At 46.3% G+C, this 15,960-nt stretch overlaps 4 protein-coding genes across 4 annotated transcripts; 3 read left to right on the top strand and 1 right to left on the bottom strand.

The window, feature by feature from the left end:
- The first annotated feature begins 3,263 nt into the window (after positions 1–3,263).
- V1513DRAFT_333285 (OPT oligopeptide transporter protein-domain-containing protein) lies at positions 3,264–6,281 on the top strand. Its single transcript, XM_066894715.1, has 2 exons — positions 3,264–3,514; positions 3,567–6,281. The coding sequence occupies exon 2, from the start codon at positions 3,568–3,570 to the stop codon at positions 6,163–6,165; it is 2,598 nt and encodes an 865-aa protein (XP_066750380.1). The 5' UTR covers positions 3,264–3,514; position 3,567; the 3' UTR covers positions 6,166–6,281.
- V1513DRAFT_467432 (general substrate transporter) lies at positions 6,205–8,190 on the bottom strand. The gene is made up of 2 exons (XM_066900110.1): positions 7,818–8,190; positions 6,205–7,762 (listed from the first exon to the last, which is right to left on the bottom strand). Exons 1-2 carry the CDS (start codon positions 8,028–8,030, stop codon positions 6,398–6,400), a joined length of 1,578 nt encoding a protein of 525 aa, XP_066750379.1. The 5' UTR covers positions 8,031–8,190; the 3' UTR covers positions 6,205–6,397.
- A 1,331-nt stretch (positions 8,191–9,521) lies between these two features.
- On the top strand, positions 9,522–10,359 carry V1513DRAFT_333242 (uncharacterized protein). Its single transcript, XM_066894714.1, has one exon. The coding sequence runs from the start codon at positions 9,836–9,838 to the stop codon at positions 10,322–10,324; it is 489 nt and encodes a 162-aa protein (XP_066750378.1). The 5' UTR covers positions 9,522–9,835; the 3' UTR covers positions 10,325–10,359.
- Positions 10,360–12,406: 2,047 nt separating this feature from the next.
- V1513DRAFT_455150 (uncharacterized protein) lies at positions 12,407–13,903 on the top strand. Its single transcript, XM_066899463.1, has 3 exons — positions 12,407–12,829; positions 12,898–13,435; positions 13,564–13,903. The coding sequence occupies exons 1-3, from the start codon at positions 12,669–12,671 to the stop codon at positions 13,786–13,788; spliced, it is 924 nt and encodes a 307-aa protein (XP_066750377.1). The 5' UTR covers positions 12,407–12,668; the 3' UTR covers positions 13,789–13,903.
- Positions 13,904–15,960: the final 2,057 nt, after the last annotated feature.

The raw sequence follows: 15,960 nt of genomic DNA, 5'->3' as shown, positions 1-15,960 counted from the left end.
TTTAGTCATTGTATAATCTGTCATCGTAAGTATGGATACACGAATGCGAGAGACTCTCTCTGAAACCTGTTAACTGTCCGTCCTCGTGGCGGGAGTCATCCTGCACAGATATATATGTTGCATTTTGCCCAACCCTAGATTATGCACTCTCGCGTGGTTAGATACTATGATCTCATTGTTAAGTTGACGTCAAGAATATAAATTCTAGAAGCTAATGACACGTGCACTGTGAGCCCATTTCAGGAGGGAAGGTTTGTACCAACTTCGAAGAAGCGACGTAAGGCAAATGCACACAAGCTACATAGAGTTTGATGAAGGTCACATATTCATTGAGTCCGCGTGATCGTTTACACCCAGTATGGTCGCCATGGTGTTCTTAATATGGAATGAACATATCTGATAGGACCATCTATCCTGTTCCCACGATGCGATAGCGGTCGAGAGATGTTATGAACATTGAATGACTGTTGACAGAACCCTGAAACAAGCATACATTCAGTATGCACACTTCGACTTCTCAAAAACTCTTGAATCCTACGACCCATTTGGGGGTCAGTCCATGGCCACTGGCTGTATGACATTTTCCAGTCACAATAAAGATCTGACAAGATTTACTCGACACGGAAGAGTCCACATAGCACATAGCGACCGGCTTCTGCTGGATATTCTGCCGTAGGATCGCCAGAGTCCTGCGAACGGAACAGGGAAGTTGAATTGCCCATCTTCGGCGGAAACTTGTAGACAGCAGCCTTCTTGTGACGCTAGAAAATGTAAGCTATTTCGTTGAACAACTGAGGAACCAGAGATTAACAGTGCATCTGTATTGGCCATGACGATTCGGTGCTGGGGGAGATCTTGCCTTTGAGTGGAAGGATCGCCAAGTGGGAGAAACCAGTACCAATCTGTTGGGTCAGCCTAACTCATTCCAGTACGTCATCACCAAATTTAACAATCTGCGGGTAAGGGGACTGCTCTGACGGTAATTTCCAAGCATATTAAATTAAGTCATCATTGGGACCTCATTAATTCGTTAAAACCATCACTGTCAACGATAGTTATTCTGGACACAAGATACTTTGTCAGACTTAGTCAACTGCAACAACCCTGACCCGCAATTACAATTTTCGCCATAGAGAACTCTGATTGCTTGTCTGCCACAAATTGCTAGTTAACGATGATAATCTAAGCGAAGGATAGCGATTCTGTAAGACAACTATACTTGCTATAGGAGATATTAGCCGCTTCAACAATCTCAGCGCCGCCGTTGTAAGTGTGCCACAACACACACAGCGTCCTCTCGAAGTTGTGTCAAATAAGAAATCTGAGATCAGTCTCTCTAATAGAGATATTGTAATTGCGGTCAGAGATGAACGAAGAAGCAGTCCATTCGGTCAATTAATTGTAGTCGGTTTGAGTTTCGGCGCTGCGTCGAGTTTCCGTTTCTCGTATTCGTTGTGTATTTTGTTTCTGGTAGCAGGGGCATTGTCATTTTGCCAAAGTTTTAGGGACTGCCGGCAGTAGGATCGTCTCGTTCATTTGATCGGTTTCTCGCCTGCCAAAAGTTGGTCGCGCTGCGTTGCACACGGACGCAACTTTATCGTGGGTAAGCTGTGAGACGGTTGTACCAAAAGAGGCACCGGCAGCCACAGGACGCTTAACGATAAAGCCGACCCAATTTCCAGTCTGTGACCGCAAAAAACAGTTCAATTTTATCTCTACCTCAACCATCTCAATTTAACCCAAACCCTGGCAAGCTGCCCGACTCGGGACGGACATGGCATATATCACCATCGCATGTGTGCTTTAGCTTGTCAGGCAGCTGCATACAGGTTGCTAACACAAAGATTGTAAGTTGCCGTTAATTTCAGCGCCATCTTCGTAAGTCCGACACCTCTGCAGAGGCGCCTCGTCGCGTGGACCTCTGCCAGAATTTAGTTATCTTTAATTTAAAGTGTCGAATTATTGCAAATGGAGCCATATTGACGCCAAAGCGTGACTGCGTCGACAGTTATGCGAATTTTGACCATCGCCATGTCTTTCGTGTATGTATAGCTTCGTAGTTCCAGTAAGTAATAGAAATCCATTTGCATGGAACAGCATAAACGACACAATTGGACATGAAGCCAATAGAAACGTTACTCGTACCTGGTAGGAGTCCAAAGAATTAACACCACTTGATTCCGAGCATCCGGTGAGGTTGTCAGCAACAAACAGGCGACGTGCTGTCGTTGGTTGGCTAACATGACTCACGGCAGTAGTCGGCGAGTCACTCCTAGGACGGGACGTCCCCTTGGAAACTCTTTTGCTGAAGGCTAGATGGAGCGGAGATACCATGCGAATTGAAAAAATGAACTAGCCAATACGGCTAAGCCTCCCGTTGGCGCAGCCACGCGAGAAATGGATGGCCTGTACTTCTCTAGCCACATTGGACCCTGCACTGTCGAGTTAGCCGAATCACGGGTGAGGACGGCGTCTCTGGACGGTTGCATTGAGCTTTCAATGAGAGGCGGTCATGGCATCGATGGCAGGCACCATGTTTTGCATGGCAGGCCAGAAGGGAGCAGGCTCGACTGTCGGCCACAAGGGAAAAGTTTGTGGCAGAACGAGAGCCTGCGGCAGAATCTCCTGCGGACATAAGCTCAAGGTGGCTTAGTATCGATAAACTTTGGTCGCGTAGTCAAGTCCACATGATAATGCAAGTAACTTACCATTTTATAGATAGTTGGAAACAGAATGTGCTTTACTAATCCATAGATAAGCAGAACACCATTCTGTACTGGTGGAAATCTGCAGTCAAGACCTTGTGATACTGACGCGGGTGTTGGTACGTACTTTCCCACTTTGCATGACCCAAAAACGCTTTGGCCTCTCAAGCAAAGTGTTGGTCACTGCAGTTGGCTCATGCGAAGAGAACACTCGTAAGGCTTATCCCCGGAGCGATAGCGAGCAGATGCTTGGTACACATTCTCGCGTCGCCACACTAGATATACGTACTTTCTCTTTCGTCTAGCTTGCTATCCGTTATCGACGATAACTTGACACTTAGTAAGTGTCAAGCGGAACACACCAGTCTCCGCTTTGGATCGGCTTTGAGCGAGAGGTTGGCTTTTGCCACATGCTGGGCAAGGCTTGGCAAAAACGAAATTGTTATTGTTATATTATCTCGGCTAAGCTGACAAATTGTATACTATCGCGTTGGCAACGGCTAACTTTAAAGATGAAAGTGGCTCAGACTCTCTGGGCAGTGGCTTAGTTACTCCCTCCAGTGACCCCTTCAATCTTCAATCACTATGACCAGTACTATCTCCGTATCGGATACCGGTACATCACGGCCCTTTCGTAATCACAGATAGCGATGAGCAATAGATTAGAATCTAGATTACACGTCAGATAAACTTGTAGCTGCTCTCCATGTGACAGATTTATAATTTTGACTCCGGCTCCTGCCAGCTGGAAATCCATTTTCGTATCTGCTCATTTGGTTAAGATACGCTATAAGCTTAGTGTGCGACAGGTTCGACAGTCTACATTGATACCACTCTGTTTATTACGCTAACGTGACTTAGAATGATTGAGGTCCGTGATGATCAAGATACGTGGAGCTCCTCTCCTGACGAGGATGAGAAAAATCAAGTTAGCGAGAAGATGGCATACGATGTTATTGCGAAGGAAGCTGATGTGACCGTACAATCATTCTCGGAAGATTACAAGTCGCGCGTCGCGGACGAGCTTCGCGAGCAGTTTGGTGACTACATGGAAGTCGGAGACGAGAAGGGCTACGACATTATATTTACACAAACGCTTCTGATGACCAAAGAACGCGGTCTCGAGATTCTCAGCCGCATTGCGGATTATCATAATGATGACGTCAATTTCCCGGATTCTACTATGAGTCGCATCCGGTTTCTTTTGGCTGGAGAGGCAGAATCCCAAATGGACTCCGAATCATATGAGATTGCGGTCAAGGTCGAGGCAGCACTCATTGATTCGTTCTCACCCTACCCTGAGGTGCGTGCAGTGTGTGATCCATTTGACGATCCTGACATGGCATGCGAGACTTTGCGCGCGTACATGTTAGGAATAATCTGGGTCGCCATTGGATCGTTTGTGAACCAGCTCTTCTACTTTCGCCAGCCGCCGCTTAATCTCCGAGCAGCTGCAATCCAGCTTCTGCTTTACCCATGCGGCAGGTTTCTCCAGACTTTACCGGACTGGCAGTTTACCATTAGAGGCCAAAAGTTTCGATTTAATCCAGGTCCATGGTCTTTTAAGGAGCAGATTTTCGTTACTCTCATGGTCAATGTCGGCAGCTACGGTTCTAATTTTACAAACTATATCCTCATTCAATCTCTGCCGGTTTACTATAACGAATCATTTGTCACAACAGGCTATATGACGCTTATGAACTTGGCAGCTGGCTTTGTTGGTTTCGGTCTCGCCGGGATTTTGCGTCGCTGGGTTATTTATCCACAGAAATCAGTCTGGCCGACTGTACTGCCCACTATTGCGTTGAGTCGTGCATTGTTGGTATCAGAGAAGAAAACCTCGGCAAACGGATGGACAATCTCGCGCTATCGGTTTTTCTTTATTTGCTTTTGGGCAATGTTCATATACTTCTGGATTCCAGACTATCTATTCACTGCTCTTAGCACCTTTAATTGGATGACTTGGATTTCACCGAAAAATTTCAAGCTAGCCGTCATCACTGGAAGCGTCCTGGGCCTTGGTCTCAATCCCATCACGACATTTGACTGGGCAGTGGCTAATTACTCGAATCCCCTGGTCGTGCCAGTCTTTGCGACGCTTAACGGATACGCTGGTCAATTCATTGGTGCCTTCATAGTCCTAGCGCTGTACTGGACGAACTATAAGTGGGCTGCTTATCTCCCTATTAACTCTAACCAACTTTACGATCGATTCGGAGTCAAGTTTAATGTCAGTAAGGTTCTCACAAATAAGTTGTTCGATCAAGAAAAGTACAGCGCATACTCGCCACCTTACATGTCTGCGGGTAACATGGTGTACCTAGGATCTGCCTTTCTTATTTACACTCTGACATTTACATATGTCCTGATTACCGAATGGAGAGTATTGAAGGATGCGTTCGTGGGATTTTACAAAAGCTTCAGGAATCGCAAGTTATCTACGTATGCCATGCACTCGGATCCAATGTCGCGAATGATGGCAAAGTACAAAGAAGTCCCAGATTGGTGGTTCTTGTCGATTTTCGTAGCCTCGTTCGCACTATTTCTCATTGGTATATCAGTCTATCCAACTAACGCTCCGGTGTGGGCTATGTTTATTACCATTGGACTTGATATTGTGATGCTGGTTCCAATTACATTGGTGTACTCAATCACCGGATTCGATCTGGCTATGAATAATCTCTCGACAATTGTAACCGGATATATGGTGAAAGGAAACGGCAACGCAAACCTGATGAGCCGCGTGCTTGGAATCAATTCGGACTCGCAGGCAGACAGCTATGCATCCGACCAGAAGCTTGCTCATTATGCCAGAATTCCGCCTCGCTCGATCTTCCGGTGTCAGATGATTGCAACTCTCTTGAATTGCTTCATCACCCTTGGTGTGGTGAAATTCGAACTGAATTCTGTTCAAAATTTTTGCACACCGACTCAGGTGTCGCATTTCACCTGTGCGGGAACTACGACAATCTACGCTGACAGCGTGCTGTTTGGTGCGATTGGACCAACTAGAATTTTCGGCGTTCTATATCCGGCATTAAAGTACAGCTTTTTGATTGGCTTTTTGATTGCGATTCCATTTGCCCTAATCCGGAGATATTATCCAAAGGCATTCAAGTATGTGCATCCTGTCCTTCTCTGTAACGGAGCGGCAAGATGGTCAAACAGTTACAACCTGTCGTACTACACTCCCGGAGTTTACCTCTCGGTCATCTTTATGTTCTTCGTTCGTCGTCGCTATCTCCCCTGGTGGTCGAAGTATAACTACATTCTGACTTCCGCTCTTTCCACAGGAGTGGCGCTCAGTGGTGTGGTGATCTTTTTGGCGGTCCAGTACAAGCCACACACTTTGAAATGGTGGGGTAATACGGTAGCAAGGGCCGGTCTCGATGGGGGTGATACAGCTTCACTTTTGAAGGTTCCAAAGGAAGGTTTCGGTCTTCCAATTGGGTCTTTTTAATTTTCGGCAGGAAAAGTCGTGAGTTTACCAAACTGCAGATAAGAATTATGAATATCCTATTAAAGGAACTTGGACGGAACCAAAAATTTAATATAGTCGCAGATTATATGAACATGTATTGTTAAATTCGACAGGAGTATATGCCCCAAATAATGCGCCGGCTTGTTACTGGCTCAAATACATCTCGATTACATGTAATCACACTAATACTACTCTGCGCAATAAAAACCTATCATTCTTTCGATAGAACTTCCTCCTCGTTAACCTTCTTGAGGTTAGCCCGCTCAGAATTCCAGCGCCAAGCAGGAATACCCTTCTCGTACATCTCATCAATCTGAGGGAAGGTCAAACCCTTGGTCTCCGGGATCATGAGAAATGTGAAGATGATAATGCAAATCATGCATCCACCAAACACAAGATAGGCTTTTGCACCTAAATTACCTGCACCTGCGCTGGTGATCTGCGGAACGGCAAAGGTAGTGATAACGGCAGTGGTCTGGCACCAGCCGACAGTGTAAGACATAGTGTGGTTGCGAAGACGGACAGTCGCCACTTCAGAGGGAATAAGCATCGACAGGGCATAAAACGAGGCTGTCCAGACAACGTTGAATAGAAATGACAAGACAGCGATGCCGACAGCAATGGAATTGTGGTTCTTCGAAGCAAATGCCAATCCGCCAGCAATAAAATCGATGACCATGAGTGTTGTCATACCGATTAGAGCAACCGGACGACGACCCGCAGAGTCGACAATGAACGGGCCAATCATCGCACCGGCAAGCTGGCAGCACGAAGCAGCGACGGTAAGGTGGAATGGATTGCCAGCGCCAATTTCTTCAAGAAAAATTGTAGCATAAGTAGTCGAGAGGATAATACCGGACACCTGATTCATGGAGAATAAGCTCGAGGCCGTCAGCGTGCGCTTCAGGTTTTGGCGATTAAAGAGCTCCCAAAACTTCGCGTCCTTGCCAATCTCACGCTCAGCCAGTTCAGATCGCTTGATTTGCTCTAATTCCTTGTCGACTTCTTCGTCGCTGAAGCCCCGCAGTTTCCGCAGACTATGTCGAGCATGTTCCAAACGACCCTGCGAAACTAACCAAACCGGCGACTCTGGGAGCACGATGGTGAGTGGAATAAGGATAATTGGAAGTGCGCACTGGACGGCGAGTGGAATCATGTAGGACTTCTTGCCCTTAATAGTCGAAGTGGCGTTGACAACAATAGTCGCAATGACTCCAGAAAAGATTGTGAAAATGTTCTGCGAGGCTACGGCACGACCACGCATGAATGCCGGTACCACTTCAGAGAGATAGAGAGGAGAAATCGCCATAGCACAACCGTAGCCCAGGCCATTCCAAAAACGACCAGCAACGAACATGCCGAGGTTTTTGGCAAATAGCTGCAGAAAGACGCCACCGACTGAGACAAAATAGCAGCCGGCGATTGACCATTTGCGACCGAATTTCAATTGAATTGGAGATGCAGACCACGCCCCGAAAATTGTGCCAACTAGCGGCACTGAGAAGATGAGATCCTGATTACGTGCAGTGAAAACATATGTACCAGTAGCCGGGTTAATGCCTTGGAATTTTTGAACCTGACATATTTAGTAAACCAAGAATCAATCAAGCTAGAATGAACGGCAGACGTACGAAAGGCTCGAGAGCTGCAATCGGTGATACGACGTTGTTATCGAAGCCGAACAAGAGAGTCGACGCACCAAATACCATCAACGAGAAAACAAGAAAGGGATTTGTAACGCGACCGAGTGGGCGGCTGTCCTGCGCGACAGACACGTCGAGTTTAACGTCCTCAACCGCATTCTCATGTAGTTTCTCTTTAAAATCGACACTCGCGACATCCATTGTGGCTAGTTGGTGAGTATTTTGCCCTGCAGAGCGACTTCAGAAGAGTCTTATATGTTTACCAACAACATCGGACATGTGGTGAGAGTCGTAAGAGACCCGGTTTGGACAGATGTTCTTCGCACATTTCCGGAGCATGCCACCGGAGAGCAGATTATTGTGGGGTTGCGGGGAGAGGAGACAACTTTGCTTCTGGCGAACATCCCGAAGTGTGACCGAGGAAAAACTTAATCCCGTCCGCAGGAGGAAACTTCTGCCCTTAATGAACCTTTGTCTTGAGAGTTATGTGAGGCGAAAACTTAATCCGTTGGCTTGCAATTTTGAATCAGCGACGAAGTCCCGAAGATTTCCCGTCAGACTGACAATACGTAACGGTTCATAAAGTTAATCGGGTTCAGGGCTTAGGGTTCTACTAATCGTGCAGTAGTTAATCGTATCAGGTGACTAAAGGTTAGTGCCGACAATTTATTCCCAGACGCCATATTTTTCGTATGAAACCTTAAATTATTAGGGATGATAATTTTCACTGAAGTACAATTCCTTCGATTTTCCATTTGAAAACAAAATGCTACCACTATTCACGTTTAATTTTTAAGCCTTATAACTGCAAGGTTGGTGATGCGATAACAAAATTGTGAGAGCCATGTACGAATGTCGGCACTAATCTTTAGTCACCACAGTCAACAGGAAAATTCGTATGATCGCATTCCTATTTAGGTATGGCGTGGAAAATTTACCCGGACAAACTGTGGGATATGCGGTCGCGTAACGGTTGTCTGTCATACTAATACAAACTATCTGGATCTATTAGTTATCATTTGCCGCTCGCTTTACAACTTAGAAAATATGGATCCTTCGACGTGACCCACCGAAAGCAAGCAGTTAATTATTTATTGTTGAATGATGGATACGAAGGAGATGAGCCGATGGACACGGCCCAGTCTAGCATTGAGAGCTCCGTTGATTTTGGACCGTCAATTCTATCAGCCAGATAAGTCATCCTCTGCAGGATTAGCTGAGCAAATTCACGATCTTGAATCTCCACCGATTTCGACAGTCTCCAATTGCTCTGAACGCACTCGTGGGACCTCGAATAATTGGCTTTGGGAACAATTTGAAACTACAACACTTCAGCCAACGTTAGACGCCAAAGAGTTCGAAGAAGCTTCGATATGATCAGTTAATAACTTGCAAACAATGTCAGAAGCGGTCAATCAAGGACTCTTCGCGATCAACATCTACAAACGATTTGTCGTATCATTTACAGAAAAGCCATTGGCTGCCTTCTGGCAACGATAGTGAGAGCGCTACTCAGCCAACGATCATGACGATGCGGAACCGAAAGGAGACTGCAAACACTGCAGAATTGTTTGAGAAGAATCTCATTCGTTGGGTCGTGCAGACAAGGCAACCGTTTACTGTCATCGAGCCTCCAGCTTGTCGAACTCTTCAAAGATATTAAAGGCGTGGATTTAACATTGAAACTAAAGATCGACTCCGAATTTGACTTCTGCCGCGCGAACTTGAAGAGAGAACTAGATAGGACGTGTCGCGCAATAGCACTGTCCTTGGATTGTTTGGGCAAGCCAGAACCAGAAAGCAATCCTAGGAGTAATTGAGCGTTGGTTAACGGAAAACTTTGAATATAAAGAGGATGTGCTAGAGCTGAAGACTTGGTTGGCGTTCATAGTGGCGATAACATGGCGCAGATGGTATTCGACATGTTGAAAGTATTATACTGCCGAAATGCTAGTAACAATGGCATCCTTCGTCGAATCTAGGCTTGATGCTGAAAGAAGAAAGTGATGATGTTGCGATTTCAAGAGCTCAAGAGCTTTATCAGTTGCTTGGCGCATGTGCTTAGCTTGATTGTAAAAGACATCCTTGAGGCGCTGACGTCTAGAGATACGAGCAGTTCTAGTGAGGCATGCGATCAAATTGCTAGAGGTTGGCCAATTGACTCTCACTCAGCTTTATCTAGGCTACGAATCCTAAGCCCATGGATTCTTAGAACACCTCAGCGTCGAGAAGGTTGGACGAACCTGTGCTTCATTCATGGATTGAATGACAAATGCATACGGCGCGACGTGGAAACTGATGGAATTCGACATATCGTACGCTTCAAGGTGGTCCATCTACAAAAGAACGGATCCGACATTACCTCAATGCAATCGGTCTCTTACCTACGTTTGCGTCACGAGATTGGCAGCATTTTGCGCAAATTGCAAGGTTTTTGGAAAACTTCGAAGAGTTTACGAACTTGCCATCTATCAAAGGATTTTCAATTAGCTTGAGCATCGGTATAAACTACGAGCTGCAGGATTTGCTAGAGTATGCAACCACAAATAAGGAGAATTTGCAGACTTAGAAGAAGGAATTGTATCTGCAGTAGCAGGGCGTTACCATAGGTACTACGATTTTCCAGATGAACAAGACGCATATTACATTGCGTTGATCTTGGACCCTCGGTTCAAAGCAGAGTTGCTTAAAGCGGAATTGAGAGGAGGATGGCAATCTATTGTGAAGTACCATGAACTCCAAGTTGCTAAAGAATATCCACCTATGGTTCCCGATGTCAATAATTTATCGTTGAGAAGCCCAATTTAGAGACTCGCATGCTCTCAAAGTTGGCCCCACGCAAGGCTCATCGATTATTTATAGACAGATATTTCGAGGAAGAGACAGTAGCTGTCTGTTGAGCGATGATCGCAGGGATGCAGGAAAGAAAGGTGTCGACGTTGTCGACGAATAATTTGGCGGACTCCATTGTACTGCTTCTATGAACAGAGGCCTTGATCGATGCTCCCCCGAAAAAAATGGTGTGCCTTTATTAAACAAGAACGCGGAGCAACGGTATCTGGACCAGCTACTTAACTGCGGCTACCCTGAACACACTAAGGGCGCTTTAAGGATGTCTCGAGATACCTTTATTTCCCTATGCAACCGGCTTGTAAACCATACCTAGTTGAGAGCCTCAAGGCATGTTTCAGTGGAGCTGAACCTAACAATCTTCCTACATATCATCTCCCGGCCAGCTTCACAGAGAGATACTATGGAACGCTACTTTGTTGGAAACACGGTAGTCAGCGAGTAAGCTACTTTATAATAGATTTGAATCCAGACCCCAGGTTCTCCAATCGCTGCTTATCGGGCCTTTGTCAACTCCCTGATCTTAACACTTCCCTTGCATCTCGAATCTCTGAAGACCCTTGAGTTTATTTTTTAAAAGATTGCCTGAAGCTTTGGATGGTACACATATTGCCGCATATACTGATCTGGAGGAGCAATCTAAATTTCGGAACCGCAAAGGCTTTTTGTCACAAAATGTACTCGCTGTTTGTGACTTCGACCTGAATTTTGTGTGCATTTTGCCTGGTTGGGAAGGCTCAGCGCACGAGAGGCGAGTACTCTTAGATGCTCTGGCTTTCCAAGGCTTTTGTTGCGCCTCCAGGCAAGTACTAGTTAGCAAATGCAGGCTATGGAAATAGTGAGCGTTTTCTTGCACCATATCGATCGGTGCGGTGCCATTTGAAGGAGCAACGGCTGGCTAATTTAAAGGACTTATCCATCTACCTTATCTTCTTTACATACTAATTTATGTAGGAATTATTAGGCTAGAGAATGCCAAGGAGCTGTTCAACCTCCGTCACCACTCATTATGCAATGTTATTGAATGGATTTTTGAAGTTATAAAAGGAAATTAAAAATATTAGCGGCAATTTTTCAATTCAAACTAGGATGATTCAGCTAGAGTTGAGATTCGGAGGAAGTTTACGACCGTCAACCACCAGGAGCGTCCTCACCAATTGGCACATACAATCGCGGCTTGCAGTAGCTTGAAAAGTAAAAGTCTGATTTAGTCTGATTTGCTATGATAGGGCTGTTGACGATATTCGACTTGTCGAATATTATTCGACCGATTAGCGGTGTCGGATACGATATCGGCTAATCCCCAGGCGGCGAATACGAATACCGAATATTATCCGAAGCATTCTTCTACTGACGAATGGAATATTCGCCATAGAACTGCAAGATCAACCGTAGAGAAATAAATCCGTTGGGATTTCAAGCTACCACAAGGTCCTAAGCCTTCGTATACGGGCTTTTGCAAGGTTAGGGCCTTGTCCGATTGTTTACACAGTAGACTCCGGCTGTAGTTTTCTTACCTCTATGATTAATTTGCTACGACTAGCACCTGTGCAAGTTATGGCATGCCTTACTTCCTATTTGGCTATTTCTCGAAGCCCAATAGGCCCTAACCCGCACTTGCTCTTGGTTTTAGCGACACTCGAGCTGTGCGGCTCGACCCCTCGGAGTTATATGACGTCAGATTAGAGGCGGTGCGTTCCCGAGGCGGACCCGGAACTTGTACGACTGTTCTCCGGCAGGAGCAGTCCGGTCTGAATCCAAAATTGTCAAACGTCTGCACTGTAAATGTCAACATTTTCTCCTTCTAACTCTGTATCGCTGGAGATCTGGGAACATGTCGACCTCTGGTCACCCAAAAGAGCTTCGTAATTTTGCTACTCCAATTATGAGCGCAACGGCAATGACACGTTGCTATCAGCCACAGGGTGTGATGCAGTCACCAATCAGCATGTATATAGCCCGGTCCTAGCATTCAGAGCGGCTGAAGACATGTTCTCTGTCGGATCATTACGCCGAATTACTCTAATGGCTCATTCTGAATTATTAGAGACTGTGAGACGCCCTCTTTCTCCAGACACTCATCTAGAGGTACCAGCAACCAGATCGGAGTATGAACGTGTTCAAGAGATCCTTGAAGGAGAGGACGCAAAGTAAGTATATATTACTAAAGTGCCCAGGTAATCGGCCAGGTATCGCAAAATGCTGACGCAAATTCTAGATTCCCAACTCTTCAGTACGATGGTTTTCGAAATGTGGTGATCGTTTCCGCGGCACCTAGTCCCCTGCATGGCGATATGGTGGGCCAGGTGCTCAGCAAGATCTCTGACGAAGTCAAGTTGATGCCAGGACTCGATGCAAACATTAAACGTCGTCTATTTAGCTCAAGCGATAGGAGAAACACCAAAGATACTGGCGACACAGCCACAACAAGGAATTGGGATGGGGCCTTAGTGTATCAAACTGATGAGGGCAGGACGTTGATGGTTGCAGTCGAAGTAGGCGTGTCACAGACCTACGAGAGCCTGAGAGCCGCAATTTCATTTTCAGTTTGTGCGCTCCGCTGCCGAGTAGGAACAGCAATGTGTATCAACGAAGGGGATCGGGGCACTGCGCCAGCCATCCGATACTATGCGACACGCGAGGAGAAAAGGGCCGCAATAGGAGAAATAGAGCATGACCTAGACTCTCAACTGCAGACCCATCCATTTGGACCCCTGAAGATAGAGGAAGATACCTGGTTTGGCGAAGTCACAAGTGTAGTCCTTGAGACTTACCGCCTGGAAGACGACAGCTCCCGCCGGAGACGCTTCTTTACCCAACGCAGGTTTTTGTAAGTATGAGAAAGCTACATTTGTAATATGCCAGCTAATGCACGAGTTTATAGACGATTGTAGAAAATGGGCGATTTGTCGGAGACGAGGTTCCGCCAAACCTTGCGGAAATTACAATTGGGGATTGCATTCCCACACATGTACTAAGCGGCAGCAATATAGAAGTGACCCCCGTGAATTTCTTCCATCAGGACTGGTTCGAAGACACCTTTCGCCTTTCCATGTTAGAAACTGCCATGGAACGTGTCGAGGATAAGAGTAGAGTTCAACGTGCATAGGGGTTTCAAGGTACACGAGACACTCAAGAGCTTACTCTTGACAGCTGTCTCTGTTTGGAACTTTCATTTGCAGCATTCTGTATAACAATTTTTAGGGAAAAAGTATTTATTGTCCAGATTTAGTACTGGTAGACCCTTGCCTGTCTGATACATGTACCTGCTCGGATCTCAGTTGAGAACTCGCAGGTTACTCACCCTTGCGCATTACATTGGACCTCATTTAAGCACAGGTTTAAAAATCATTGCTGTTAGCTTTCCCTTCGAAACATTGTAAATAACTATACGGTTGAGGCTCGGTCGGGCAGAAGCACGGATCATTAAACGATGTCTGTCTTTTTTGTTTCTGGGCAGCTGTGGCAGACACATAGTAAAGCCAATTACAGGAGTTCTAAGAACCATTGATAAGGATCAAATTAGATTTCAAGCTCGTTGCCGTGAGAGGTTAACCGCGCAAAACGAGATGGTGAACGTTAAGAGTTCAAAACGATGTCTGACCGCAGGTCCTCATCAGTGTCTAGGTTATCAGTGCCGGATCTGCACGGAACGCAGATTCTTGCATCTCTTCTCAGATCTTTAACTACTCGCTAGCAGAAAGGAGTCCTCTTTCTGCGCAGCGGCCATCAACTCTCGCAGTCTTAAGTGTTTGCGTTGGTGTTTCGGCTTGGCCTTGCATGTCTTCTGGTCATGTAGACAACTTTGACTTGTCTCAAGTGGTGATCAGCCTCTACACTATCTCCCAGGGGTTGCTCATTCCATAGAGGACTTGACTGCTACTTCATCTCGGATCCCTAGCACACTCTTATCCAATTGCTCATCGTGGCACCGCCCCTCAAGCGATGCAGAATTATAGCCTGTTGTACGCGGGCAATCTTGTAAAAAATTCTGCTGGAATGTTGGCAATTCAATAATTGTGAAGAGTTGCTCAGTAGTAGTAACCCAACGAACGAAATTCCTTTCCAGCAGTTGCTGGTGATCGTGCGGCGCGACTGTTATCGGGTATTCCGGTAGTTAGTGCGGTCCGTGGCAATTTCCCATACAAAAAACGAGCCATGTTATGTTAAGCATTTAATCTGGGCAAGATTCGAACCCAGCCTAGGGCTGGACACGATACGATATCGCCGGGTTTTGCCCATATCGCATATCGTATCGCCTTAGGCGATATTTTAGGCGATATTATCGCCCATTTTATCGCAAGTTGGCGATATCGTATCGCCTATATCGTCCAAATACGATGCGATATCGCCAAATGGACGATATCAAATAGAACCAAGATCTTAAGTAGCCGAACCCCGTTACGGGAAGAGAGTCACGTGCGCATTGAGGCGATACGATACGATATTCACCCATCATATCGTATATCGTATCGTCTTAGCAATATTCTAGGCGATAATATCGCCTAAAATATCGCCAGGAGTTTTCCTCTGACGATATCGTATCGCCGACGATACGATATGGCGATATCGCCTTGTGTGTCCAGCCCTACTTATGCATCCAATGAACGATATCCGATGACTACTTGTCATTAGGTTGTAGAGCGCGAAGTATAATACGTAGACCGACTCACCATAGTTATATACCAGCACTTTATGAGTATGCTTGTGGCCGCGGCACGCTTCGAACAGTACGCATTGTTTTCTGCTGTCAGTGCCCGGTCCTGGGCACTGGGACCTTGGCCGACGGGCTGGTTTCGGTACATTGTCAGAACATCTTAGTTTGACCCCTTGCAATTTATTATTCCAAAAACCATATCGCAAGACGTGAACCCGGCGGAGTTGGGGCCGCGATTCGCGCGTGTGTAGCGTAAGTTAGTAGAGATGCGTGTTAAACCCTGATGAGCACCAAGCAGAGTGGTGGTGTCGCCTTTTTCGTCTGCATCGAATACAAGGGGTCCAGGTTCCTGGAATTCCTTTGCCAGCGGGTCTTCCTAGTCGCCAGACGCAGCGGCAATTTGATTTTTATATGAGTACCGACGGCGTCGGTGCCTCGTTTACTTGTCGGCGGCCAAGACGGACTCCGGGAGCAGCCATTAACCCGACGACGGTGCCGTTCACACTCGGATCCAGCACATTTGTGTCCATCGATCCTGGACTTACCGATCTGGCTGTGGGCGTGCGCGCGGAGTTGACGTGGCCACGCCTCCGGGATGGGAGAGTTGATATGGAAGCCCGAGAG

This window comes from Lipomyces chichibuensis (genome assembly GCF_038497645.1).
Source record: "Lipomyces chichibuensis strain CBS 12929 unplaced genomic scaffold V1513scaffold_93, whole genome shotgun sequence".
NCBI lineage: Eukaryota > Fungi > Ascomycota > Lipomycetes > Lipomycetales > Lipomycetaceae > Lipomyces > Lipomyces chichibuensis.
The sequence above is the reverse complement of the archived record's forward strand: the minus strand, read 5'-3'. Positions and strand labels throughout refer to the sequence as shown.

Bases quoted from the DNA above. Each gene is read 5' to 3' on its own strand.
- V1513DRAFT_455150 (XM_066899463.1), top strand. From the start codon at position 12,669: ATGTTCTCTGTCGGATCATTACGCCGAATTACTCTAATGGCTCATTCT. The intron at 12,830-12,897 runs GTAAGTATATAT...CGCAAATTCTAG, and splicing joins CTTGAAGGAGAGGACGCAAA to ATTCCCAACTCTTCAGTACG. The intron at 13,436-13,563 runs GTAGTCCTTGAG...ACGAGTTTATAG, and splicing joins GGTTTGGCGAAGTCACAAGT to ACGATTGTAGAAAATGGGCG.
- V1513DRAFT_467432 (XM_066900110.1), bottom strand. From the start codon at position 8,030: ATGGATGTCGCGAGTGTCGATTTTAAAGAGAAACTACATGAGAATGCG. The intron at 7,763-7,817 runs GTACGTCTGCCG...TAAATATGTCAG, and splicing joins TTGCAGCTCTCGAGCCTTTC to GTTCAAAAATTCCAAGGCAT.
- V1513DRAFT_333285 (XM_066894715.1), top strand. From the start codon at position 3,568: ATGATTGAGGTCCGTGATGATCAAGATACGTGGAGCTCCTCTCCTGAC.
- V1513DRAFT_333242 (XM_066894714.1), top strand. From the start codon at position 9,836: ATGATGTTGCGATTTCAAGAGCTCAAGAGCTTTATCAGTTGCTTGGCG.